The 27,017-nt window shown below is 24.8% G+C and overlaps 1 protein-coding gene across 3 annotated transcripts in view; it reads left to right on the forward strand.

Annotated features, from left to right (window-relative positions):
• LOC127290299 (venom protease) overlaps nt 1-26,370 on the forward strand; it is a 46,383-nt gene extending 20,013 nt beyond the window's left edge. The window contains exons 2-10 of one of the 3 annotated variants that reach the window (XM_051318791.1): nt 11,394-11,941; nt 14,756-14,800; nt 15,424-15,684; nt 19,781-19,866; nt 20,216-20,301; nt 21,127-21,264; nt 21,819-21,955; nt 22,692-22,849; nt 25,823-26,370. In XM_051318791.1, the coding sequence (XP_051174748.1) occupies nt 11,401-11,941; nt 14,756-14,800; nt 15,424-15,684; nt 19,781-19,866; nt 20,216-20,301; nt 21,127-21,264; nt 21,819-21,955; nt 22,692-22,849; nt 25,823-25,981 (1,611 nt within the window). In that variant the 5' untranslated portion in view covers nt 11,394-11,400 and the 3' untranslated portion in view covers nt 25,982-26,370. The remainder of the gene's footprint in view (nt 1-11,393; nt 11,942-14,755; nt 14,801-15,423; nt 15,685-19,780; nt 19,867-20,215; nt 20,302-21,126; nt 21,265-21,818; nt 21,956-22,691; nt 22,850-25,822) is intronic. The other 2 variants (XM_051318792.1, XM_051318793.1) reach the window with 2 other exon arrangements.
• Nucleotides 26,371-27,017: the final 647 nt, after the last annotated feature.

The raw sequence follows: 27,017 nt of genomic DNA on the forward strand, positions 1-27,017 counted from the left end.
ATGAAATATAATAATTACAAAGAAGTAAATAACACGCTAGACTTAATATATTTAATTAAAAATTGCTTGTAATCGCGTAATAAAATAATAAAGGAAATATGTTTTTAGGTTAGAAAAATGAAAACATGTGTTTTGACAACAGGAACGGTACTGCCAACTTAAATAATAGCGGTAAATTTAAAAACTTATGAAATTAATTATTATCTACGTAAATAATAATAAATAATTTTTATTTAAAAACTTCTAAATATTCGTACTGGTCAAAATAATCTTTCTGGTGTTGTTGAAATATTAGAAACAATAATTGAAATACAAAATTACTCTGCTTATGATGCCAACTTAGAAATCTGAAATTCCAGCCAATATCATTTTGAATAACATGAAGTTTGTCCCATACTCATTTCGATACCCAAAAGAAAATGAGTTGCAACAAAAATGAGTCCAAGTTTTTTCTGTGTATGTCAGATTAAAAATTTTTTTTTTTAACACTTTCTGGTATTAACATAGGGGAATATATACTCAGGGTTGGACATCGTTTTGGACATTGTTTATAATCTTTTTTGAAAAAAAATAAATTTACTCAATTGAGTTATATTGTTAGAAATATGTGCAAAAGAGAAACACTTTTGCTGAAGATCGTAAATTGATTAGTCTAAAATTAGAAAAGTTCTGATCATTAAAAAAAAATCTATTAGTCAGGATTGGACATTATACTTAGGGTTGGACACTTTGTGAAAATCGAAGCGAATTATGGGTAAAAAAATAAAATAACATTTATAACGTTACTGAAAACGTTTTTTATGTTTATTTTTTCATTTTTACATTATTATTATTTATAATTGACAATTAATATTATTTATAACGTTATTGAAAACGATTTTTAAGTTCATTTTTTCGTTTTTAACGTTATTATTATTTTTCTAATATCTTTGGCAGAATTGTGCATTGTGCGTCAATGTTTATTTGTATATTTATTTATAAATTGTGTCAAATTCATAACTAACAAAGTGCCCAACCCTAAGTAGAAGTAACATTTTCGAATTGTGCTAACCATAACCAGACATGTTTTGTGATTCGATGTTTCACTTCATTTTTTCTTCAATCATGAACCCCACAATACATGCAATAAATTTACCTTGCCGATTTCTTGTTTTCTTTATTCATTTTTTATGTTTAATCACATCGCTCACAAAACTTTTTTCGTTCCTACAAATGCACCGACGTCACAGCAGACGCTATTTTTGATTCTCCAAAAATGTAATGGCACAAGAAGTTAGGTTTCACTGTGAGAAGCTTTCTCACTTCCGTGCATAGATGGCGCTAGTGTTCTTATTTTAAGAAAAGCGAAGTGGCCAACCCTGAGTATATTCCACTATAAAGTTTGAACTCTTTTGTCCACTGAAAAATAAATAAATAAATTCAATAAATAAAATATCAATAAATAAATTCAACCAAAATTTAGTTACGACAACCAAATAATTTAATTCGCACTCAGCTCGGGACGCATGATTATGTTCTAAAAATCATTAGTTAGAATTTTCATTTTATGGAATTTTATTTGTCATAATTATTTTTGAGCCGAATTTTTATTTGTTTGAATTTGTATTTTGCAGAATTTTCATCAAAACTATTTTCTATTGGCGATTCAAACAGCTACACTAGCGCCACAGTTGAACTAATTTAGGCGTGACTCGCTCTAAAGCAGTCTCTGTTTTGACAGTTTATTTCAAATTATTTAATTATTCTGATATTTTTATTGCGTTTGTAAAATTATTTTTAAGCGTTAAATAAAAAAAAATAATTTAAAACACATGGAGTGCTACAGAGCGAGTCACGCCTAAATTAGTTCAACTGTGGCGCTAGTGTAGCTGTTTGAATCGCCAATATTACAGAATTTTTATATAACCGAAAAAATTCACTTCACACAATTTTAATTTGTTCGAATTTTTATTTGTCGGAATTTTTAATTTCCTCGAATTTTCATTTAACATAATAGACATTTTAAAGAATTTTTATTGAGTAGAATTTCATTGCATAGAATTTTCTTTCAGATGAATTTTCATTTATTCGAATTATTATTTGATATAATTTTCATACTACAGAATTTTTACTTAAACAAAAAATCATTGAACAAAATTTCTAATTCATTGAATTTTCATTTGTCCGAAATTGGAAATGGCCGAAAAAACAATCGATTTCGGCGCAATTTTAAAAATCAACCAATCACAATTTTATGGATAATTTTTGATTGGTTGATTTTAAAAATCGCGCCGAAATCGATTGTTTTTTCGGCCAAATGAAAATTCTATTAATTATAAATTCTGTTAAATGATTTTTCGGTTAAGTAAAAATTCTATAGTATGAAAAATCCGTTATATGGAAATTATATCAAATAATAATTCGAACAAATGAAAATTCATCTAAAAGAATAAAATGAAAATTCTATGCAAGGAAATTATTCTACCCAATAAAAATTCTTTAAAATACCTATTATGTTAAATGAAAATTCGATCAAATAAAAATTCTGACAAAATAAAAATTCGAACAAATAAAAATTCTGTGAAAATGACAAATAAAAATTTTGTTTCCGTTAACTAAAATGAATTTTATACATTTATTGAAATGAACCAAATTTTTATTTGAATTAACTTAACTTTTTAATTGTGTCAAACAAAATAGGTTAATTAAACTGTTTGGTTAAGTCAAATTAACTTTTTCTCTGAATGTACAATATTATAGGTATATTAGACTTAAATGAAAGATATTTCTTGTTGATATTATTCTTAAATTTTTCATTTATAGTTCTTTCGAAATTTCGATGAGGGAATACAGCCTCAAATTTCACAATTATTAATTACTATGTAAATTAATTTTTGAAATCAATTAACATAAATAGTTTCTTATTATATTATACGTTGTTTTTTCGATTTGCAAATGTATTCAAAAACTTTTTCCACTGATAATATAATATTCTAATACTTGAATACATTACATAACTTTTTAAACTGGAAACAAAGACTTTCTTTTTTTTTCCATTTTTATAATACATAATGCTTTTACTTTTATTTTCACTTTTTACGTATATTAATTTCTGTTTTATTTAAGTTATTGTAATTTAAATTATTTTTATGACATACATATATATTTATGTATATTATAAGAAACTTGTATTATTTATTTATTATTCATTTATTACAATTGAGTCTGTTATTGTAATGTTTTTTTTTTTTATTATACCAATATATTTTTTTTGTGGGCGTTTATATACATTTTCTTCATTAGCAATGTCACGATCAAACATGTTTACAACCAGAAATAATTAATTTTGATTTTAGAGGATTGCCTTCTATTTGGTAAAATTTTTTCTTTGTGTGTACACAGAAAAAACCGTAAACTGAAATTAAGAAAATATATTTTTGGCGCCTATTTAAGAATAATTTATACTTAAATTTAGTATATATTATTCTCAAAATAAGAATATATACTGAATTTAAGGATTAAATATTCTTAAATAGGTGCCAAGAATATATTCTTAAATTCAGTTTACGGTTTTTTTTGTGCAGCTAGAAAAAATATTCTTAAATTAAGAATATAAATATACAATAAATATAAAATAAGGGGTCGTCACAAATCTCTAGACCCCCCCTGCCCCTGTTCGCGTGACGTATTATGTGCACGACCCCTTAATACAAAATATATAATATTCTTAAAAGAGAAATATTCTTAGTTTAAGAGTAGGTACTATATTCAAACAGTAAAAATAAAATTTTGAAGCTGCAATTTTGAATAGGTTCCAAGAATTTATTCTTAAATTTAAAATATAATTTATTTGATGTCTATAGTATATCAAAAAGATTCCTTTCGATTTGAGAGGATTTTAATATATTAGAATATAACCTCTTTAACAACTATTTTGTTTTTTTGTTTATTTATTTAACAACACTTATTTGACATTTTTTTTTAAACACTTTAGAGAAATGCATCTTATTTCTAAAGCACTCATTTTGGGATACTTTCTGCTCGTTTTAAGAGGATAATAATATAAGCGTCTTTAAGCGACTTCAACATAAAATTGTTAATCGAAAAGGAAAACGAAAGGCAAAACCAAAATAATTTCTTTTGCCTTACTCCCTTTTTAAATAAGAATAATATTTTTCATTTTAAAAGTTATTCTTGTTTTGAGAGGATTATGTCGGCTATTAGGCATTTAAACGAAACTGTGTATCTAACAATAAGAGGAAAACTCTTATTGCAAAACTCTTTTGGACATATATATATATATCCTCACAAAAAATAAGAATAACGCCTTCTTGTTTAAAAAATATTCTTGTTTCAAGAGGATAATATTAATGGCTTTTAGCAACTTTTACAGAACTTTTAATCAAAGAGAAAAACGATAGATAAAAACAAAAGAATTTCATTAGGCCTTACTCAATTTTAAAATAAGTATAACATTTTCCATTTTAAATATTATTCTCATTTTGAGAGGAATATGTAAGCAAAACATTAAAAACTTCAACGTAACTTTTAATCAAGGAAAAAAAATGAAAGTCAAAAATAAATTTCTTCTGTCATGTTTCCTTTTTATGAAATAAGAATACAATTTTATGAAAGATATTCTTATTTTAAGAGTATAATATAAAATATATATATATATTAGAAACTGAAATTAGAAAATGAAAATTTGTAAAATAATCATCAATCGATGAATATAATATGAAGGATGAGAGTGTGATTTAATACTATACTGCCGTACGAAATAAAAACTTACTTAACTCATATTTTCGTGAAACCGAGAAAATGATGAAAGACTGTTTGTCTTAAAAAACCTAATATAATATAAATAATTCTTTAATCTAACTTCACTTTCTAGGTAAATAAATAGAGTTCTTTCTAAATCCGTTGTCAAAAATTGATTATTTAAACAAATTATATTAAATAATTGAGATAAGTGTTTTTTTACACAAGCAAAACTTAGTTAACTCGAGTTAAGGAGTGCTTTCCGAAAAGGTAGGCGAGTTCGAGCCGCCGCTCAGAAGTAAAAACTCACCTAACTCAAGCTAGCACGCGAGGTGGGGGAATAAATACACATTATAAAAAATTTGTTTTTGAGTTAAATTTTATTCTGATTGTGATTAACAAAGATTATTTTTATTATTTTTAATTTATATATTTTTTTATTATTTTATTATTTATTAATATTTTTTTAAAAATTAAATTTTAATCAACATGTTTCAGTATAAAATTTATTACAATTAAAAATGTGTAGAAGGATTGTATGAAAAAACGGCGTTATTAGTGGAAAAACATTGATTATATTTGCTTATAATATTCAAATAACTTACAACAGCTGTTTATAATTACTACAACAGTCTTTATATAATAATCAACAGTAAAAAACTATTAATTAAACTTTTTAAAAGTAAAAAAAATCAAAGAAAATTTTGTATTTTTTTCGTTTTTTTTTTTCACTTATTCACTTATTTATTTTTTTCTAAAGTAAACTTTTTCTAAAAAGCCGGTGCATTATTTGCAAGAATAACAAACCGGCATGATCATAGCACGCGAGATTCCGAACCAACCCGACGAGAAACCGAAGTTAAACGATGTTGAGTTGAGGAGTTTGCTTTCGAAACACAGGGTCTAGCTCACGCCACTTTTCGAAATAAATACTCACTTAACTCGAGTTAAGGTTTTCGTTTCGAAACTATGCATGAAATTCGACTACGTTTTTGACAGCAAAAATACTCAACTCGAGTTGACTGAGTTTTTGTTTCTTATATCATGCTCGAGCTACGACTTTCGGACTCCTTAACTCGAGTTAGCATACTTTTTATGTAGTATTTCTTCATTTTCTGGGTTTTCGACAATTTTTTATAATTATTTTTTTGCAATAAATAATTAAATAAAAATTTTTTAATAATACCATCAGACGCGTTTTTTTATTACGAATCCATTGATACCAAAAACTCATTTTTCGCCAAAATATGAGTTAACTAAGTTTTTACTTCGTACGGCAGTATATCTTTATAAAGAAATGAAAGTAATAAATGATGTTTTGTACTGCAAAAGGTGAAAAACCTTTTTTTTTCCTTTATTGTTACATCACAAAGACAAGAGAGTGCTTTACCATTTTCATCGAGAGTCAATCGTGTAATAAATGCGGATGCTCTTTGTGGTTTTAAAATACTCATGCGTCCAAAAGGAAGAGTGTCTTTTAAAATGTAAACGTCGAACAGTTCCGGGAAGCGCTTCTTTACTTTCACTCATTGCACACTATAACTGACATGACGCAAACTATATATATATATATATATTTCGACCCACTCTTTATGTTTTCGGTGCCTGCGGCTCCAAAACAATCTTGATGATCACTTCAAAAAAAAAAAAAAATAAAAAAACAAAAAAAAATCCTTATTATTCTGAAAAGAATATCTTTTTGTACCATACGTAAAATTATATTATACAATTTTCCTCTCACGAAAACTTAACGGTTTTTCGAGTTCATCGAACTGATGAACCTTTTGTAAATATATATAGTATATATATATATATATATATATATATATATATATATATATTATATGCATCATCACACAAGAATTTATTACATAACGTAGTTTAATTTTCTGATAATTGTTACATCATGAAAACCTATGAGTTGAAGGAAAAAAAAATTATGATTGAATCCTATTTTTTTGTGGTTGATTATTATAATATGGAGAAAAGTCATTAGTGAATCATCTTTTTGGTATATATCTTTCCTGGATTTATATATTAAATAATTATAATGTAACATGGGATTTATATTTTCTTTCCCTAAAGTTATCCTTCTTGTTTCATAACAAATTATTTTAAATTTACATGTAGAATATTATTATGCAAAAAATTTACATGCGTCATGGACAAGTTATTTGACGTGGGAAAAGTAGTAAAATTTTTTTTTTCGAATATATTATTTTGCTTTAACGTATAGTAGGGATTTGAATGAATATTATTTATCCTCTTAATTAAAGTGGAATACGCATTTTGTGTTTCTAATCTTATAAAATACAAAATTCTTTTCAAAATAAAATTTACATTTATATTATATTTATTTCTATTAACGATAATAATATTAACAAATTATAATAGAAATCATCATCTTAACCGAAGAGGAAAATTCAATTTCACTTTCTTCCTTGAGGATACGAAAAAAAAAACTATTTTTCTGTTTTTATTAAAGAAAATAATATTAACAAGACCCAGTCATTTCTTAAAATTGTGTTAGAAATTTATATTCTTAATCGAAGAGAAAAAAGGTTAAAATACTCCTTTTTCCATTATACTTATAAAAAGTAGTCTACTTTAAAGCATATTTTCATGTTTAGTGAATAACATTAATGTAAAATAGGTATTTCAATAAATATTATTTATCCTCTTAATTGAAGAGGAATAGCGCATTTTGTCTTTCTTTATTTAGAAAATACAAAATCCTTTTCAAAACAGAAATCATATTTATATTATATTTATTTCTATTAAAGAAAATAATGTTAAAAAATTTTAATAAGTTTTTTTTGTCCTCTTAATCGAAGAGGATTAACTAGAAATATTACGAAAATTTATGAGCGTCATAGACAATTATTTACTGTGGAAAAAGTAATACAACTTGTTTATGAATATTTTATTTTGCTGTAATGTAAAATAGGAATTTAAATAAATCTATCCTCCTCTTAATTAAAGAGGAATATGCATTTTGTATTTAATTTTATATAAAATAGAAAATTCTTTTCAAAATATAAATTATATTTCTATTATATTTATTTCTATTTACGAAAATAATGTTAACAAACTGTGATACGAGGTCATCCTCTTAATCGAAGAGGATTAACATGTAGAAATGTTATAAAAATATACGTACGTATTTGCCATGTTATTTGCTATAGGAAAAGTAAAAAAAAATTATTTTTTGTGAATATATTATTTTCATTTTAATGTATAATATAGGTATTTGAATAAAAATATTATTCATCCTCTTGATTGAAGAGTAATACGAATTTTGTCTTTCTTCCCTTACACAATATAAAATCATTTTCAGAACAAAAATTATATTTATATTTTACTTATTTCTGTTAACAAAAATAATGTTAAAAAATAGGAGGTTATTAATCATCCTCTCAATTGCAGAGGAAAATTCCGTTTCGCCTTCTTTGAGGATACGAAAAATATTCCTATTTTTCTGTTTCTATTAAAGAAAATAATATTAACAGTCAACCAAACAGTCATTTTTTTACATTGTGTTAGAAAATTATCTTCTAAAATCGAAGAGAAAAACGTTAAAGTCCTCCCTTTTTCATTCTTCTTATAAAAAGGAAACTAAAATCTACTTTAATGCATATTCTCATGTTTAGAAAATAACATGCTAAAGGCTGAAATTATCAATAAACGAATTTTTCCTCTCAATATAAGATTTTTTTTTATGAAATTACTTTCGTTAAAAAAAATTTTGCAATTAATTACAAACCATAATTTTTATTAATTAGGAAATAAAAGTATTACTATATGTTATGAATAAAAATATAAAAATAAATTTAAAAAAATTCTGAAAACATTAACTGATTTTTATCTTCGAATATATTATTCTCAAAATTAAACATAAAATTAATTATAAAAGTAGGGTCAAATTAGATGAAAGTGTTGATTAATAATTATTAGTTTATATATGTATATATATATAGATATATAGGAGTTCACTGTATATAATTAATATAGAAAGATAGTGTTCTAGTTTTCCAACAGTATTATTTACTGTTTGTTCCTTTAACATATGACAGCATCACTTTCGTTTTTATTAACGAGTTATATCTGTCATGACAAATCATTTATATCTATTTCCTAGATTTAAATGAATAAAATGAAATTCCCCCTTTTATATGAAGAAACTTTCGAAATTCATGACGATGCAGGAAGTTTCAATTTCAATATATGGAATTTCCAATCAGTGTGTTTTTATTTTTATTTTTTTTCTTTTTCTAAATCTTATATTAAGTTTATTATTATATTATCATTTATTCAAGATGTAAATTACTATATCTAACATTATAAATATATTTAAATGAATGTTAATTAACTTGAATGATAATATCAATTAGAAGTCAAATTTTGTTTGACATGTGAAAAATAAAATGTCTTTATTAGATTGAAATTTTTACTTTTTTTATGATAATAGAAAAAAATATTCTTAATTATAGGAGAAATTCTTCTATTTTTCTACAAATTTTTTAATACTGAAAATATTCACTCAATCTTCCTCTCGAATTGAGAAGATTTTATAATTAATTTTATTTTCCATATATAATTATATAATTATCATGTATCCTCTCAATAGAAGAGGAAATAACTTTTGTTACTGAATGATATATTAATTAAAAAATAAAAATTTTTTTATGTATAAAAAAAAGTCTCTTTACAAAATGGAATTTTTCCTGCCTTTATGTTAAGGTAAAGAATATTCTCAAAGTAAGAGGATTTACTTCTATTTCTCTACAAATTTTCTAATATTGTAAATATGTATTCATTCTTCTTTTCGATTTGCAATGATTTTTTTAATTAATCTTATTTTTAATATATATTTGAATAGTATCCTCTTAATCGAAGAGGATGTGTCTTTTGTTTATTAAATACAATACATAGTAACATTAATTATAATTAATATTTTTGTTTAATGTGTAAAAAATGTGTTTATTACATAGAATTTTTGCTATCTTTGTGTCAACAGAAAAAAATATTCTCAATATTAGAGTATTTCTTTTATTTTTCAACAATATTCTAATATTGTAAATATTCAATTAATTTCTTCTTAATTGAAAAGATTATTTAATTAAATTTATTTTTGTTATATATTTAAAAAAAAAATATTTTTATCCTCTTAATAGAAGAGGAAGTGCCTTTTGTTATTTTAGAATGAGAAAAATAGTTTTCTATGTTTACTAAAAAAAAGATTATATTAATAAAACTTATAATTATTTTCTTTAATTAGTAACAGGAATTTATCATTTATCTTCTTAATCAGAGAGGAAAAATACATTTCCTTTTCTTCTTTCACAATAGTAAAAATATTTATTTAAATTTTCTAGCAGTTAAAAAAAATAACTTGAAAAAAAGTTGATATTATTTTCTCTATTAAGTGATAGGTATTTGAATAAATATTATTAATCCTCTTAATCGAAGAGGAAAACTCTGGAGTGTTTCATTCTTCTTTTTCTCCTTTAGAAAATGAAAAGAAAATCTAAAGAATATTTTTATTTCAAGAGTATAATATTAGAGGTATTAATGTTCAATAAATGGATTTTCCTCTTAATATAAGATTATTACGCACGCTAAACTGATTGATTTTCCTTTTTTCCCTTAGAAAATAAAAAAAAATCTAAAAAATATTCTCATTTACAGAATATAATTCAAGAGGCAAAAATTACGAATAAATGCATTTTCCTCTTAATATAAGATTATTAAGCACACTAAAATGATTTATTTGACATTGGTTTCTTTACAAAAAAGAAAATATAAAGAATATTCTTGTTTTAAGAATATGATGTGAGAGGTAGAAATTATCAATAAATGGATTTTCCTCTTAATATAAGATTATTACGCACGCCAAAGTGATTCATTTTCCTTTTATTCCCTTAGAAAATAAAAAAAAAATCTAAAAAATATTCTCATTTTTAGAATATAATGCAATAGGTATAAATGATCAATAAATGGATTTTCCTCTTAATATAAGATTATTAAGCACACTAAAATTATTTATTTGACATTGGTTTCTTTACAAAAAAGAAAATATAAAGAATATTCTCGTTTTAAGAATATGATGTGGGAGGTAGAAATTATCAATAAATGGATTTTCCTCTTAATATAAGATTATTACGCACGCCAAAGTGATTCATTTTCCTTTTATTCCTTTAGAAAATAAAAAAAAATCTAAAAAATATTCTCATTTTTAGAATATAATGCAATAGGTATAAATGATCAATAAATGCATTTTCCTCTTAATATAAGATTATTAAGCACACTAAAATTATTTATTTGACATTGGTTTCTTTACAAAAAAGAAAATATAAAGAATATTCTCGTTTTAAGAATATGATGTGGGAGGTAGAAATTATCAATAAATGGATTTTCCTCTTAATATAAGATTATTACGCACGCCAAAGTGATTCATTTTCCTCTTAATATAAGATTATTTTTATATAATTAATTTCGTTCTTTTTAAAAATTTGCAATTTATTATAATTATTAATTAGGAATAGTACAATAATATTAATAAATAATAATAAATAATTAAAATAATAAAAATAATAATAATAATAATAATAATAATAAATAACAAAAAAAATATATAATTTTTTTTCTTTTAGAAATACTATGATGGTGATGAAGTCGTGCCACTCGTTTCTCATAGGAATTATCCTGATTCTACGAACAAATTGTCAAACAACAGAAGAAAATAAATTTTCAGCTGAAACAAAATTGTCAACAAATTTTCAAAATTCAGATGCATTTCTTGGCGCTGTATTGGCAGTTGAACAAGATTCATTGAGAAGGGAAATTAATCGAACAGATTCAAATTTAAATTTAATTCGTAAACGACGATTCGTGAGATTTCCCAGTGGTTCAGGATATGCATTTGAGGGGCAACAACATCCACGTTCAATTGGATTGGCAAATATGCGATTTGGACCACAGGCACAATTTTCAACATGGAGACAACAAAAATCATTTTGGCGACCACCTCCTGTTTCAGGAGGTCCACCTCCTATTGCTGAATTCACAAGGCCAGTCATGGGACATCGTACGCCAAGACTTATTTTTCGCGACAACGACTTTCCGGCCACGACCGGAAATGGAGTCAGCAGCAATTTCTTTCAATCCAATCAACTTCCTGAAATCGAGGAAGAAATTCGAGGTACGCACATTTTTTTATTTTTTTTTTTATTACATAAAAAGAATTCTATTCTATGGTTTTATATATATATATATATATATATATATATATGGTAAAAAAATATATAACTTCTACACTGGAAAAAAAAATTTATTTCATTCAAATAATCGGTTACTTGACTATTATCAAATAAATATTTATTTGTATTAAATAATCTGTTATTTGAGTCAATTAAATGGTATTTGTTTCAAATACAGAAATTATTGGTTCGAATACAGAAATGATTGGTTCGAATACAATTTAATTGATTCAAATAAAAATTATTTGGTTCAAGTAAATATTTATTTGATAATAGTCAAGTAACCGATTATTTGAATCAAATAATTTTTTTTTTTCAGTGATATTTAAAATAAATTTAATAAACTATTTTTATATTAAATAGATAATATAAATATTTATATTAATTAATTTATTAAAAATAAAATATTGTGTTGAATAAATTAAAAATTAAATTTTAATTGCTGTTAGTCAAAATGTTTTGTAATCTGAATTGCATAATTGGAAAGTATATAGAAGTAGTTTTGAAAAACAAAGTAAATTAATCAAATATTTAAATATAATAGATTAGTAAAATTGTATATTAATCGTAATAAAATTATTTGTGCTAATAAGTTTATTATTTAGTTTAATAAATTTTTGATAATTTAGAATTATATTATTTTTTTTAGATAAGCAAATATTTAATAACAAAAATTTTTTGCTTCAAAAAGTTCATTAATAATAAAACAAATATAGCTTTAACAAAATAAAAATTCTCAAAGTGAATTATTTATTTATTATTACTTTAATATTATTAACAGGATTAAACGAGTGTTTTTTTGCACTTTTAGCGTTAGAACACCTCAAAAAAAAAAATCTAATTAAATCCGAGCCCCAATTTTATTTCAGTCCGTGTGTTGAAAACCTTCGTTAAAATAAACTCTGGTTTTTGGTTGAAAAAATTTTTTGTGCGAATAATTATAAAATGATTACCATTAATAAAATAATTAGAATTTTGATTAACATACGCTGCTTATTCGCTTAATACTAATAATTAATTCTATTAACATCTTAATCCAGCTTCATAGTAATTTTCAATTATTTTTCTTAGAGTAAATTGAAACTATTTTGTTTTTTGTCTCAAGGAATCATTTACATAAATAATTAAATGATTTTCGCTAATTCAAAAACTGCACACACTGACTTATTATAATTATAGGATAAATGATACAGTAGTTGACCACTTAAAAATAGGCGTCTGTAATTTTTTTTTTTTTCAAAAATGGACAAATAATGGATTTTTTGATGGTTTTTTCAAAGTTCTCATCAGTCTTAGATTGAAAATTTGCTTATTTGTTTTTAAAATTTTCTGTCGCACTCACTCTCATACGTTGCCATAGTAACCTGCAGGCAGCCAAAAAGGTGTGAAAGTGCCTTAAGGCACGTTTTCAATGTGCGATATTTTTATTTGGCGCGAAAATTTGAATTAGTAGGTTTCTTATAATTTGTTTTTTTGTTTGCTTCTATAGTGATTGCTTTTAATTTTAAGAATAATAAAATAAAATGGCCGACTACTGGTGGGTGACAGTACTTATTCTCACTGGAAAATTAATTTATTATTAAGAAAATAAAGTTATTTCGCAATAATATAACTAAAATATAATATAATTACGTTCAATAATTTATTAATTATAATGAATTTAAAACTAAAAAAAAAATTAACTTCAAAAAATCCATTACTGTCTGCAATTGTCTGATAATCATTTAACAGAAAAAATTTAGTTCACCTACAAATTTTTTTTTTTGAATATTTGTGTGTGTGAGAAAAAAATCAGTGGACCCTCAATAATTGTCGATTGTTATCGAAGGTCGACTGACTACTGTTCTCTAGCTGAAGGCTATATCATTTAACAAGAGTTAACTGCAGTGAAAATGTTCACTAGAATGTATCAAAGAATTATTGTACTATTGTATGTTAATCTTTACAACCACAGTGATAACAATTCAATTTAATTAGGACGAATCTATTCACTTTCACTGAATAGAAAATATTATACTCTCTAAAAATCTCCGTTAATCAAAAACCACAATTTTATATATATATATATAGTGTAAAATTTATTAAAATTCAAGGGTCTATTAATAAAGTAAATTCTAGAATATAGAATAGAATTTCGGTTTTTATTTAATTTTTCAAATTAAAAAATCAAAAATAATTTATTTAATGATGAAAATATATTAAGGATCGTTTTCTCCTATTTTATTTTTAATGGTTTTTTTTTATAGCAAGTATTTAAATTAAAAAGTTATATAAAAAAAAAAATTAAGTTACTGATAGTGTGTGTTTAAAAAAGCGTTTTATATGAAAATTGGTTTTATGTATTTAAAAATGTCCGATTTCAGAATTTCCAGCAATATTTAGAAAGAAAGTTTCTCCTTTCGGAATAGTAATTTCTGAAGAGGTCTGATAAGCCATCCTCCATTAGACACGCCTGCCTTGTCTGGCCAAGTTCATCATTTTTTTTTTTTTTCACTTATATTAGACAATACGGCATTTGTTCCAGTAGAGTACAAAGATTTTTATCAGACACAATTTTTTCTTTATCTCTGATCCTCCATATTTTATGAATTCATATTTTGACATACATATTTTTTTTTTCATTAAAATTACTAATTTGATATGTATATTTGCTTGTGTTCAAATTGTATGGGGTTAAATATTTATATTTTTTTTTAAATATTTTTAATTGGCAAAAATTCAAATTTCGATATATTATTTAAAAAATTTTTTTCCAGATCACCGAAAGCAATTAATCAACGAATACCCGCGACTTGAGACCGGTATGTTTCCAAAATTTCAATATTTATTATTAAAATTGTATTTTCCAAATTTTTATTTAAAAAAAAAAAAAATTCATAAAAAATTGTGGGATAGTAATTGTATTAATTATTTTTTTATTATATTTGAATTCATTGAATATTTTCAATTAAAAGAGAGAGAAAGTTTCTTTAAACGAGCCTTTACATAGAGATAACGAAGAACAATTTTTTTAACATTGAAATAAATTTTTTCTTATGAAATCGCATAAATAAGCAATAATCATCTTTATTAAAATTAGAAAATTAATAATAACAGTTATAATAGTTGATAATAATTGAGGAAGTTATTAGAATAGAAGACTTCACTTTTTTTTTATTGTATGCGAGATAAATATTTTCTAATATAATAAATTTAATTATTTTTCATTTACAATTTTTTTAAAAAAAACTTTATTTTCTTTACTAATTTTTCGCAAAATTTCTACCAAAACAAAAATAAAGCGTTTATTTGTAAATTTTACTGTTAAGTATCGTATAATTTATTTGCAATATTCGAATAATTTTATAATTTTTTTTTTATTTTTTTTTTTTTGGTTTTTACTATTATTGAACGCGTACGGTGACATTTGGCAAATTTTGTGCAGAGCCGCGAATTCAAAAAAGACCCCTTTGGGAAGGTGACGATTCGTTGTGCACTGACGGACGGAGCTGTGAATTTTTTCTATTATGCTGGATGTCTTCCGGTTTCTTGGACGGAAGTTGTGGTGGATTAATGTACGCGTGTTGTCATCGAAACAAAGAATCAGCAAAGGCAAGTTCCGATTATAATCTCGCCGATGCTGCTAGAGAAGAGAATCTTCTTCTCTCGACGGATTCTTACTCTGAAGAGTCGCCAAATGACGATCGTAAGTTTCTTAAAAAAAACAAAAAAAAAAAAAACTAAACAAACAAAAACAAAAAAACAAACAAATAAATCAAAACAAAAATTTTTAAAAATAAACAATAGAAAAAAAACAACATAAAGTCGAAGAAAAAAAATTACTATCGCATGCTTTTGTTTGGTATTTCTTCTTAAAAATGCACCTTCGCACGTTGCTGCACATATTTTTTCTTATATAACACATTTATTTTATTAAAATAGAAAAAAAGAGAGTGTCAAAAAAACAGGATGAGGATCGAGCATTAATTTTCTACACAGAGACTTTTGTGGTCCATATCCATCACTTTTCGAAGTATAACGTCACCAATTTAAATGAAGCTTGATAGTATGATATTTATTAATACATAGGTCCAAACAACCATTTTTTAAAAACTAGACTTAAACTAGACTTAAACTAGGCTAAAACTAGGCTGAAAATAGCCTAGAACTAGGTTGGAACTAGATTATAACTAGGTAGGAACTAGGCTAGAACTTGGTTATAACTAGGCTTAAATGAGACTAGAACTAGGTAAAAACTAGGCTAGAACTAGGTTGGAACTTGGCTTAAAGTAGACTAAAACTAGGTTAAAACTAGGCTGAAACTGAGCTGAAACTAGACTAGAACTAGACTAGGACTAGACTAGGACTAGACTAGGACTAGACAAGGACTAGACTGGACTAGAACTAGGCCAGAACCAAACTAGAACTAAAGTAGAACTAGACTAGAATTATACTAGAACTATGCTAGAACTAGGCTAGAACTAGGCTAAAACTAAGCTAGAATTAGGTTGAAACTAGGCTAGAACTTGGTTAGAACTAGGCTTGAAGTAGACTAGAACTAGGTTAAAACTAGGCTGGAACTAGGCTGAAACTAGAATCCAACCAGGACTATACTAGGACTATACTAGGACTATACTAGGACTATACTAGGACTATACTAGGACTATACTAGGACTATACTAGGACTATACTAGGACTATACTAGGACTATACTAGGACTATACTAGGACTATACTAGGACTATACTAGAACTAAACTAGAACTAGACTAGAATTATACTAAAACTATGCTAGAACTAGGCTAAAGATAACCTAGAAATAGGTTGGAACTAGGCTACAACTTGGTTAGAACTAGGCTTAAAGTAGACTAGAACTAGGTTAAAACTAGGCTAGAACTCGGTTGGAACTAGGCTTAAAGTAGACTAGAACTAGGTTAAAACTAGGCTGGAACAGGGCTAGAACTAGACTAGAAGTAGACTAGGACTAGACTACTTCTAGACTAGGACTGGACTAGGACTAGACTAGGACTAGACTAGGACTAGACTAGGTCTAGACTAGGTCTAGACTAGGTCTAGACTAGGTCTAGACTAGGTCTAGACTAGGTCTAGACTAGAACTAGGCTAGAACTAGGCTAGAACTAGGCTGGAACTGGACTAGTACTAGGACTATACTATGACTAGACTAGAACTAAAGTAAAACTATGTTAGAACTAGGCTTAAACTAGGCTTAAACTAGACTAGAACTGGCTTAGAACTAAGCTAAAACTGGACTAGAAGTAGGCTGGAACTAGGCTAGAACTAGGTTAAAACTAGACTAGAACTAGACTAGCCTTCTTTAAAACTTGTTGCTTCTAGTTTATATGTTGACACTATAACTTTTGTATTCTGAATACTTTAGATCCGAAATTTGTCAGCTCAGTTTCTTATTTTTCATCCTAATTCCTTGTTGGTTTCTGCGAGCACATTCTTTTCTCTCGGCAATTGGTTTATTATCTGAATAATAGAATAACTAGATTAAGCACGAAAAAAAAATTTACAACAACGAAAGGCTTCACTAGAATAGTGAAAGATTTAACTCAAAACAATTATACCTTTGGCTGTTCTAGTGAAACTTTTTGTTGTTCCAGGTAAATTATTTTTTGCTAGAGTCCATAAATAATAATATCTAGATAAAATTCGGTAAATATTATCTAAATAAGATTAAATAAGATTTTTTAACAAGAAATATAATAATTTGAGTTTTATTTCATTTGTAAAATTTTTTATTATTGTTATTATTATTATTATTTTTTTTTTTTGTTAATGATTACACCATTTAATGTGCGATTCTTTTTTCAGATCTATATTCAATGTAATAGATTTTTGTCTGGTATTTTTCATGTAATTTTGGTGTATTAAAGAATTATATCGTTAAAATCGATTTCACTCTTGTGCTCGTTTTAATCATTGCACTTTCTAAAAATAACTCGCAACTCTTTTACACCCGCACAGCAGCTTCGTTTTATTTTATTTATTTATTATTTTTTGTTTTTATTTATCTAAACAGAATTATAAGTATCGATGAGAGAACAAAAGAAAAAAAAGGAAAAGGAAAATTGGTTCAAGTGTTATGCCTGTAATAATTTATATTGATAAAAATTGGTTTTAAAATTATTTTTTTTCTTGTCATTTTCTTTCACTTCAATTACTATTTTAGGAATAAAATATAAAATCGCTTGATTACCTATGCGTATCCTTTTTGGTTATATTTCGAATACAAAGTAACATTTCGCAGTCATTGATTCGATTAATTGGTAATTGACTGAAAGTTACGTGCCCCCCCCCCTTCCTTCCACCCACTCTCTTTTGCCCTCTCAATATAATAATTGCATGCGACGTTGCTCTATTGTTATTCAATTAGGACAAAGTTTTTAAATATAATATCGCATACAAAGTACAAAGTCTTTTGTAAAGTTTCTTCATATAATTCTTTCTTTTAAGGCTCTCGTGTATATATATATATACATATATATATATATATATATATATATTTACAAAGTGTTATTTTCTTATTTTTTAGTTATTAAAATCATATATCATTCAGAGAAAAAGTTAATTTGACTTAATCAAACAGTTTAAGTTTTCTATTTTGTTTGAAATAATTGAAAAGTTTAGTTAATTCAAATAAAAATTTGGTTCGTTTCAATAAATTCATATAATTTATTTAGTTAAGGGAAACAAAATTTTGATTTAAAGGTCGCAGATATAGTACATAACCTTGCAGCAACCTTGCGGCAAGCTTGCCGCGCAATATTGCCAACCTGCACGGCAAACTTGCCGCAAGCTTGAAATGTCTCATCTGACTGAAAGCTTGCATTAATTAAAATTAAATTAAATTATTCGTTGATTTAAGGAAACGTTTCACGTTTGTCAGGCGCACAGTGCATTGTCACCTTGTTCTCTGTAAAATAAACAGTCATTATTTGTAATAATCGTCATTTTTCATAATTTATGTTGAAATCTCATTATCGCATGTATAGTTTTACACATTATGTATGGTTCCTTTTATTATTATTATTATTATTTTTATTATTATTATTATTTTTATTATTACTATTATTATTATTATATTTATTAACATTCATTAATACTTTATTTTTCGCTTAAATTGTTAAAAAAGGATGGTTTAATTTTACATAAATTATTATTAGTGTTTTTTTCTGTAATTTAACTTTTATAAACTTATGTTGAATGTAAATAGGAAGATTATTAATTTAATATTTAATTGTATATTAAGGATTTGGTAAGCAAATATTGTAAATAATATTAATTTTTAAATAAAAATTTTGATACTTTGTTTAATATTTTCTATTAAAAAATTTATTATAGGTATAACAATATAATAATTTATTGTAGGTATTATAGGGATTACAATTTAAAAAAAAATATTTATTTTAAATATAAAATTACTTTGCCTTTAACTGATGTTTTAAAATTTTCCCTTACCCTTTTTCGATTTTTTGTATTCTTCTATACTCTTTAGAAATTTTTGTAACAGTAGTTCTAGTAAAGCGAACGTATTCTAATTATATTAGAGAAAATTATATCTTTTTAATTCATTCTTTTTTTTTTAAATTTGCGTTAAAAATTATTTCATGTAAATTAAGAAAAAATGAGTCTCAATTAAAAATTTGAAAGAATAGCGAAAGAATAGTTAATAAATTTTTTTCAATTTTTGCAAATATGAAAAAAAACAAATTTTCTAATTTCTAATAAATAAATAATTCACCATTCTTTTTTTATGTAAGATTTAACGATGTTTCAGGCTGTGGAATATCGGCCACAAAACAAACCGCTCAAAGAAGAATTGTTGGTGGTGACGAAGCTGGTTTCGGAAGTTTTCCCTGGCAGGTATTGAATAATATAGAAAAAAAAAACTGCAAAATTATTGTTAATTTCATTTTAATTGGCAAATATTTAATTTTTTTTTAATTTTCCTAAAAGGATTTTATTTCTAATCTCTTTTTTTTATATCAAAAATATATTAATTAATTTAAAAATTAAATTGCAAAATATTCTTTTTTTTTAAATATGTTTTTATAATAATTATATTGAAATAAAATAATGAATTTTTATTATAATTAATTATAATAATTATATGTTCAGACATACATATAATTTCAGTCACAATAATCAATATCACATTATAATTAAAAGTAAATTAACTCTCAAATTATATCTTTTAAAAAATTGTTTTCAGGCATATATTAGAATTGGATCCAGTAGATGTGGAGGAACATTGGTGAACCGCTTTCACGTCGTTACTGCGGGTCACTGTGTCGCTAAGTGAGTGTTATAAGAACGTATTAATTAAAAAAAAAAAAAAATTATTAAAGAAAATAATACCTGTTATTATTTTTTTTCTTCTATTTTATCAATATTTATAATTGAGCTGCCGGATCAAAGAATACATTTGATAATTATACGTTACACTCAGAAAAAAATTTGTTTGAACCAACCAAATTTTGGTTTAATCAAACCAAATAAATGCATTGTTGTACAGTTAGCAAAATTTTCGTTTGAATCAACTTTTGTTTGGTTCAATAAAATTATTTTCTTTGTTCAAAAAAATTTATTAAAATAAATATAAAGCCAGGAGAATTTATTCTCATTTTGAAAATAAGAATAGCGAAATGATTTTTGATTTAATATTTTATTCTCTGATATTGAGAGATTATTTTTTTTTGATAATAATATAGTTGCCTATTAAATTCAGAGGAATTCGCTGAAACGAAGATTAGTTTTTCCTTTATGGGATTTTAAGAGTTGACAATATTAATGATATATATAATGATATACTACAAATTCAAATTTAACTCAAGTGCTAATTAATTAAAAAAAATTAAATTATAATAAAAAAAATAAATTGAATAGAATAAATGATAATTAGGAAATAATTATGATTAATAAAAATTGAATAATAAAATATTTATAAAAACTTGACATTTTTTCTTACCAAATTTACATTTATTTGGTTTAACAAATATAAACTTGTTAAGAATATATTTATTAAAATTTTTTTATATAATTATTTTTCTTACTTTTTATTTTTTTTAATTATTTTAGGTAGGGAAATTTTTTTTTTTTTTGTTATTTTCTTATATTTTTTAGGGCATCAGCAAGACAAGTACAGGTTACACTTGGAGATTATGTAGTTAATTCTGCATCAGAATCTCTTCCGGCTTACACTTTTGGAGTGAGAGAAATTCGAGTGCATCCTTATTTTAAATTTACTCCTCAAGCTGATAGGTGACTAATAATAAATTTTAAAAATAATAAAAAAATATTAATAATAAAATAAAAATAATTAAAAATAAATAAAATTCTTATTTTCCAGTCAGTGATACCAACATAATTTTGAAGAGTGAGGTTATGTTTATCATGTTAGTTCACCTATCATGTTGGTATCATTGACTGGAAAATGAGAAACGTCGCGCGCAAACAAAACAGTTGATTAAAATAATTCAAAAGAACAAAAAAACGAAAAACAATTTCTAAAATTTTGAGCAAGTTAACACGAATTTTGTTTTTTGTATAAAAGCTGAAAAAATAAGGAAAATTTTGGATGAATATTTTAATTACATAATTGCACAATTGCAAATCAACAATATTCATTTTTATTGTTACTGTTCAGGAATAATATTTAATTTATTTAATAATTCAAAAAACAAAAACTTTTAAACATTTTTGATAATAGTTTTTAAAAATGCATTTCTTTTTTTATTATTTATGTTAGAAAAATTTTGTTTTTATTAAATTATAATGTATTATTTTTTATGCATATTTTTCTTTCTTATATTTAGGTTTGATGTTGCTGTACTGAGATTAGATCGACCAGTTCATTACATGCCTCATATAGCACCAATTTGTTTACCGGAAAAAAATGAAGACTTCTTAGGACAATACGGGTGGGCTGCAGGTTGGGGAGCACTTCAAGCGGGTAATTACTCATATATTTATATAATAATTTCAAATTATCTATCAAAAGTTCAGTGAAACGACGAGTATATGTATCTCAATACTAGATTATTTTTATTATTATTATTATTATCATTATTATTATTATTATTATTATTATTTTAATGTGAAAATAAATAAATATTAAATAAGTACTACCAGGGCAAAAAAACTAAATTTTTCACGGAATAAAATCTTTATCTAGAACAATGATATGTTTCTCTAGAATAACGAAAACTTTCGCTGTTTTAGTAAATATATCACTGTTCCATGTGAAAATTTTTTTCCATGTTTCATTTTATATATTCATTTAATATACAAATTAAAAAAAAAAAGTTTCAAATTTCCTCCCGATGGTTTGGGGTAAGTTTGGGACAATGTTTCACGGTCTTAATTATATAAAATCTTTTTACTATTCAGTAAAAAAAAAAAAACATCTGATACAAAAAAAGTATTATTAATAGAGAATTTTCATAATGATAAACAATAGAATTTAGAAACATTTTATTTCTCTAATGAAGAGAAAACAAAAAATTATTATCAAAAGAAAAAAAAGGTCCCATATTAAGGAATTTAGAAAATCAACGTTCAACTTTTACATTTTTTTTTATTGATTGGCATTGCTGACAAAAAAAAAACATTGTACAAAAATTTTTAACGACTATATATATATATATATATTTTCAGCATATAATGACTATTTTGGAACTTTCTTTCAGGTTCGAGATTAAGGCCAAAAACGCTTCAAGCTGTAGATGTACCAGTTATTGACAATAGAGTTTGTGAAAGGTGGCATCGTTCTAATGGCATTAATGTTGTCATTTATGATGAAATGATGTGCGCTGGTTATCGTGGTGGTGGCAAAGATTCTTGTCAGGTAAAAATGAATGAAAAAAAAAAAAAAAAATTCTTAAAATTAACAACTGACATAAATTATTCATACTTTTCTTTTTTCTCTTCTATATAATATATTTATTAATATATTTCATACCTTTTTTTTCATTCAAAGAAATATAAACAAAACTTGTTTCACAAAAGAATGTCTTTTAATCTTTTTTCATCTACTCTTTCATATTCTAATTTTTCTTTTAATTTTGATATAATGATAAAGAAATATAATAATCATATTTTTATATAGCTGGAAATATTACTGGTAATATTTTTCTTTATTGCTTTCGAAAAAAAAATTAATTTTCATTTCACTGTTTTAATATTAATTGATTTATTATTTCAATTCCCAAGAAGCACGTAATATATCCTCAATATCAAGGTAATATTACACGTGAGATTCGTAATATAACGCTGTAATATTACAGTAATCTTACAGTGATCTTAAAATGTCCGCCTCAAGGTAATATTACCGGGAATATTACTGTAATATTAGAGTAATATTACAGACTGATTTGAGTTATTCATAAAGCATAAAAAACGTAAATATATTACAAGTCAATTTGGCTTGTTGGTAAAACTCTGGACTCGTGTGCTTTGAGTTCAGGGTTCGATTCCCTGGATGGGTAGATTTTTTTCGTAAAGAAATGTTCCCATAATATTACTGTAATATTCTCTTGTAATATTACCTTAATATTACGGTATAATATTACTGCAATATTACTGTAATATTACCTTAATATTAGCGCGTAATATTACAGTAACATTACCGGTAATATTACCTTGAGGCGGACATTTTAAGATTACTGTAATATTACAACGTTATATTACGAATCTTACATGTAATATTACCTTGATATTGAGGTTATATTACGTGCTTCTTGGGTTGATTAATAATTAGGGGAATATATTCAGGGTTTGACACCGTTTTGGACTTTATTTATAATCTTTTTTTAAAAAAATTTAATTAAGTTATATTGTTACAAACATGTACAAAAGAGGTACACTTTTGCTGAAGATCGTAAATTGATTGGTATAAAATTAAAAAAGTTGTGATCATTTAAAAAAAAATCTAGTCAAGGTTGGACACTTTGTGAAAATCGAAGCGAATTATGGGTAAAAAAAAATAAAATAGCATTTATAACGTTACTGCAAACGTTTTTTAAGTTTATTTTTTCATTTTTACATTATTATTACCCAAGCAGCACGGTATATTCCCTGAATATCCGTTGAATACCACTGTGGAATATTCTCATGATCTTCTAGGAAAATCAAAATGTCCGCATCATGGGAATATTCCATAGTGACATTCAGGGTATATTCCAGTGACATTGAGGGAATATTCCTCGGTGACATTCATGGAATATTCCAGTGACATTAACGGGATATTCAGGTGATATTGTGGAAATATTCCAGTGATATTGAGGGAATATTCCACGGTTGCATTGATTTTTTTTTTAAATGTGTTTTTAATCTTCCTGCTTATTCAAATAACAATTTATAACACATTTCTATTATTTCAACACTTGAAAAAAAATTCAATATAACCGTGGAATATTCCCTCAATATCACTGGAATATTCCTTTAACATTACACTCAATGTCACTGGAATATACCCTGAATTTCACTGTGAAATATTCCCATGATGCGGACATTTTTATTTTCCTGGAAGATCATGGGAATATTCCACGGTGGTATTCAAGGGATATACCGTGCTGCTTGGGTATTAATAATAATAAAATACAAGGCATTTTTTTGTCTGTTCAAGTTCCTGTGCAAATATTAAGTGCTTTAAAATTTTCTCCATAGTCATTCTAGATGTATTTTCAGTCGCTGATGAAGGATTTGGGGTCAAAATTGACGATTTGTCAGTTTAAATCTGTCAAAATTGCAAAAAACGATAAAAATTGTCATTTTTTTGTCTGTTCGCAGTGTAGAGCGCAAATAAATAGTTCAATTAATGTCGGTAATTTAAATTAAAAGTTGTCAAAATTGCAAAGAACGATAAAAATTGCCATTTTTTTCTATTTTAAATTTTATCATTATTTTGAATTATAAAATTACATTATCATAATGATTTAAAAATTTTTATATAAGAAAGTTGACCAATGGGATGTTGGTAGCGCGCATTTGTTGCTAGTTATTTATAATTGACAATTAATATTATTTATAACGTTACTGAAAACGTATTTAAGGTTCACTTTTTTTATTTTTAACGTTATTCTTATTTTTCTAATATCTTTGGCAGAAAATGTGCTGTGTGTGCGTCAATGTTTATTTATATATATTTATTTATAAATTGTGTCAAATTCATAATTAACAAAGTGTCCAACCCTGAGTGTATAAAGTGTCCCACCCTAAGTAGAAGTAACATTTTCGAATTGTGCTAACCATAACCAGACATGTTTCGCGATTCGATTTTTCACTTCATTTTTTCTTCAATCATGAACCCCACAATACGTGCAATAAACTTATCTTGCCAAATTTCTTGTTTTCTTTATTCATTTTTTATGTTTAATCACATCGCTTACAAAACTTTTTTCGTTCATACAAATGCACCGACGTCATAGCAGACGCTACTTTTGATCCTCCAAAAATGTAATGCCACAAAAAGTTAGGCTTCACTACGAGAAGCTTCGCCACGTCCGTGCATAGATGGCGCTAGTATTCTTATTTTAAGAAAAGCCAAGTGTCCAACCCTGAGTATATTCCCCCACTTAATTAGTATAATACGTTAATTATTATTAATATAAATAAGTAATTAGTTATTAATTAATATAATAAATAAATTATTATTAATAAATAATTAATTATTACTGTAATAATATTTTGATATAATAATTATGATATTTGTATTTATTAGATATTCTAAAAAATGGGGTAAGCTATTTTATAATTGTCAATTATGAAATAGAAAATAATTTATCATTTACAATTGTTGAAATTTGAAAATAATTTTTAGGGCGATAGCGGAGGTCCATTAATGCTTGAAAAAACAGGAAGATGGTACCTAATTGGAATTGTATCAGCCGGATATTCTTGCGCTCAGCCAGGACAGCCAGGAATTTATCATAGAGTAGCAAAAACCGTTGATTGGATAACTTATGTCATAAATTCATAAAATTTTAATTATTATTATTATATATTTTAAAAAAATAGCAGTGATTTTAATTAAAATGAAACTAGGACTTTTCATTTTTATATTATAGAATGGATTTCCATTCCGAAGACTGCCAATTATTATTATTTTTTTTTTTTGAGAAATGGACTTTTAAAAAAAATAGAAATAACATACAAAAAAGAGTTCAATAAACACTTGACAATAAAACGGCTATAAAATTAACAAAAAAGAAAAAAAAATCTTAAATTCCATTTCTTAATATTTAAATGTAGTCGTTAAATTATTTATATATATATTTGAAAAGAAGCAAAAAAACAATTTTCCAAAGACCTAAAAATATGAGACATAACAGTTTATTGTTTCATAGTTTTCTAACATTTTTTTTTTCATTCTAAAGCCTCATTTTCGTTATATTTTACTAAAAAAAAAAATATTTAAATAATAAAATTATGTAAATAAATGTTTTTTTATTTTTAAATCCAAATGGATTTATGAGTGATTCTCTTAAAGGAAACTTAAGTATTATTAAGTAGTGGAAAAAAGGTTTAAAAATCAAAGAAGGTATTATGTAATAATAATTTAAAACATCTAAAAGTGCTTTTTATTTATAAAATATATTTTTTTTAATTGAAAACATATAATTTTTGCAATTAAAAAGAAAAGAAATTTTAATTAATAAATTATTTTTTAAAAAATTCTTTTCTTTAATTTAAAAAATAATTTCAAAAAAAAAAAATCTAAAAAAGGGTTTAAAGAAACGATTGTATATGTATGTGTATTTATATAAGTTAATATAATTTATAAACAATAATAATTTTCGATGGACGAAAACGTGAAATATATTTTTTATAAAAGGGGATAGAATAGACGATGTCAAATAAATTATATACATAAAATGATAATAATTATTATTATTATTATAAAAATACAATGACTTGTCAGTTTTGTGATGTAAAATTAAAAAAAAAAAATACTTAATGCCTTTGTAAATGTATAAAATTTAGAATGTGAATGAGAGAATGATTTTTATTATACA

The sequence above is a fragment of the Leptopilina boulardi genome, unplaced genomic scaffold (genome assembly GCF_019393585.1).
Source record: "Leptopilina boulardi isolate dan_hultmark-lab unplaced genomic scaffold, ZJU_Lbou_2.1 LbouV2_59, whole genome shotgun sequence".
Classification (NCBI taxonomy): Eukaryota; Metazoa; Arthropoda; class Insecta; order Hymenoptera; family Figitidae; genus Leptopilina; species Leptopilina boulardi.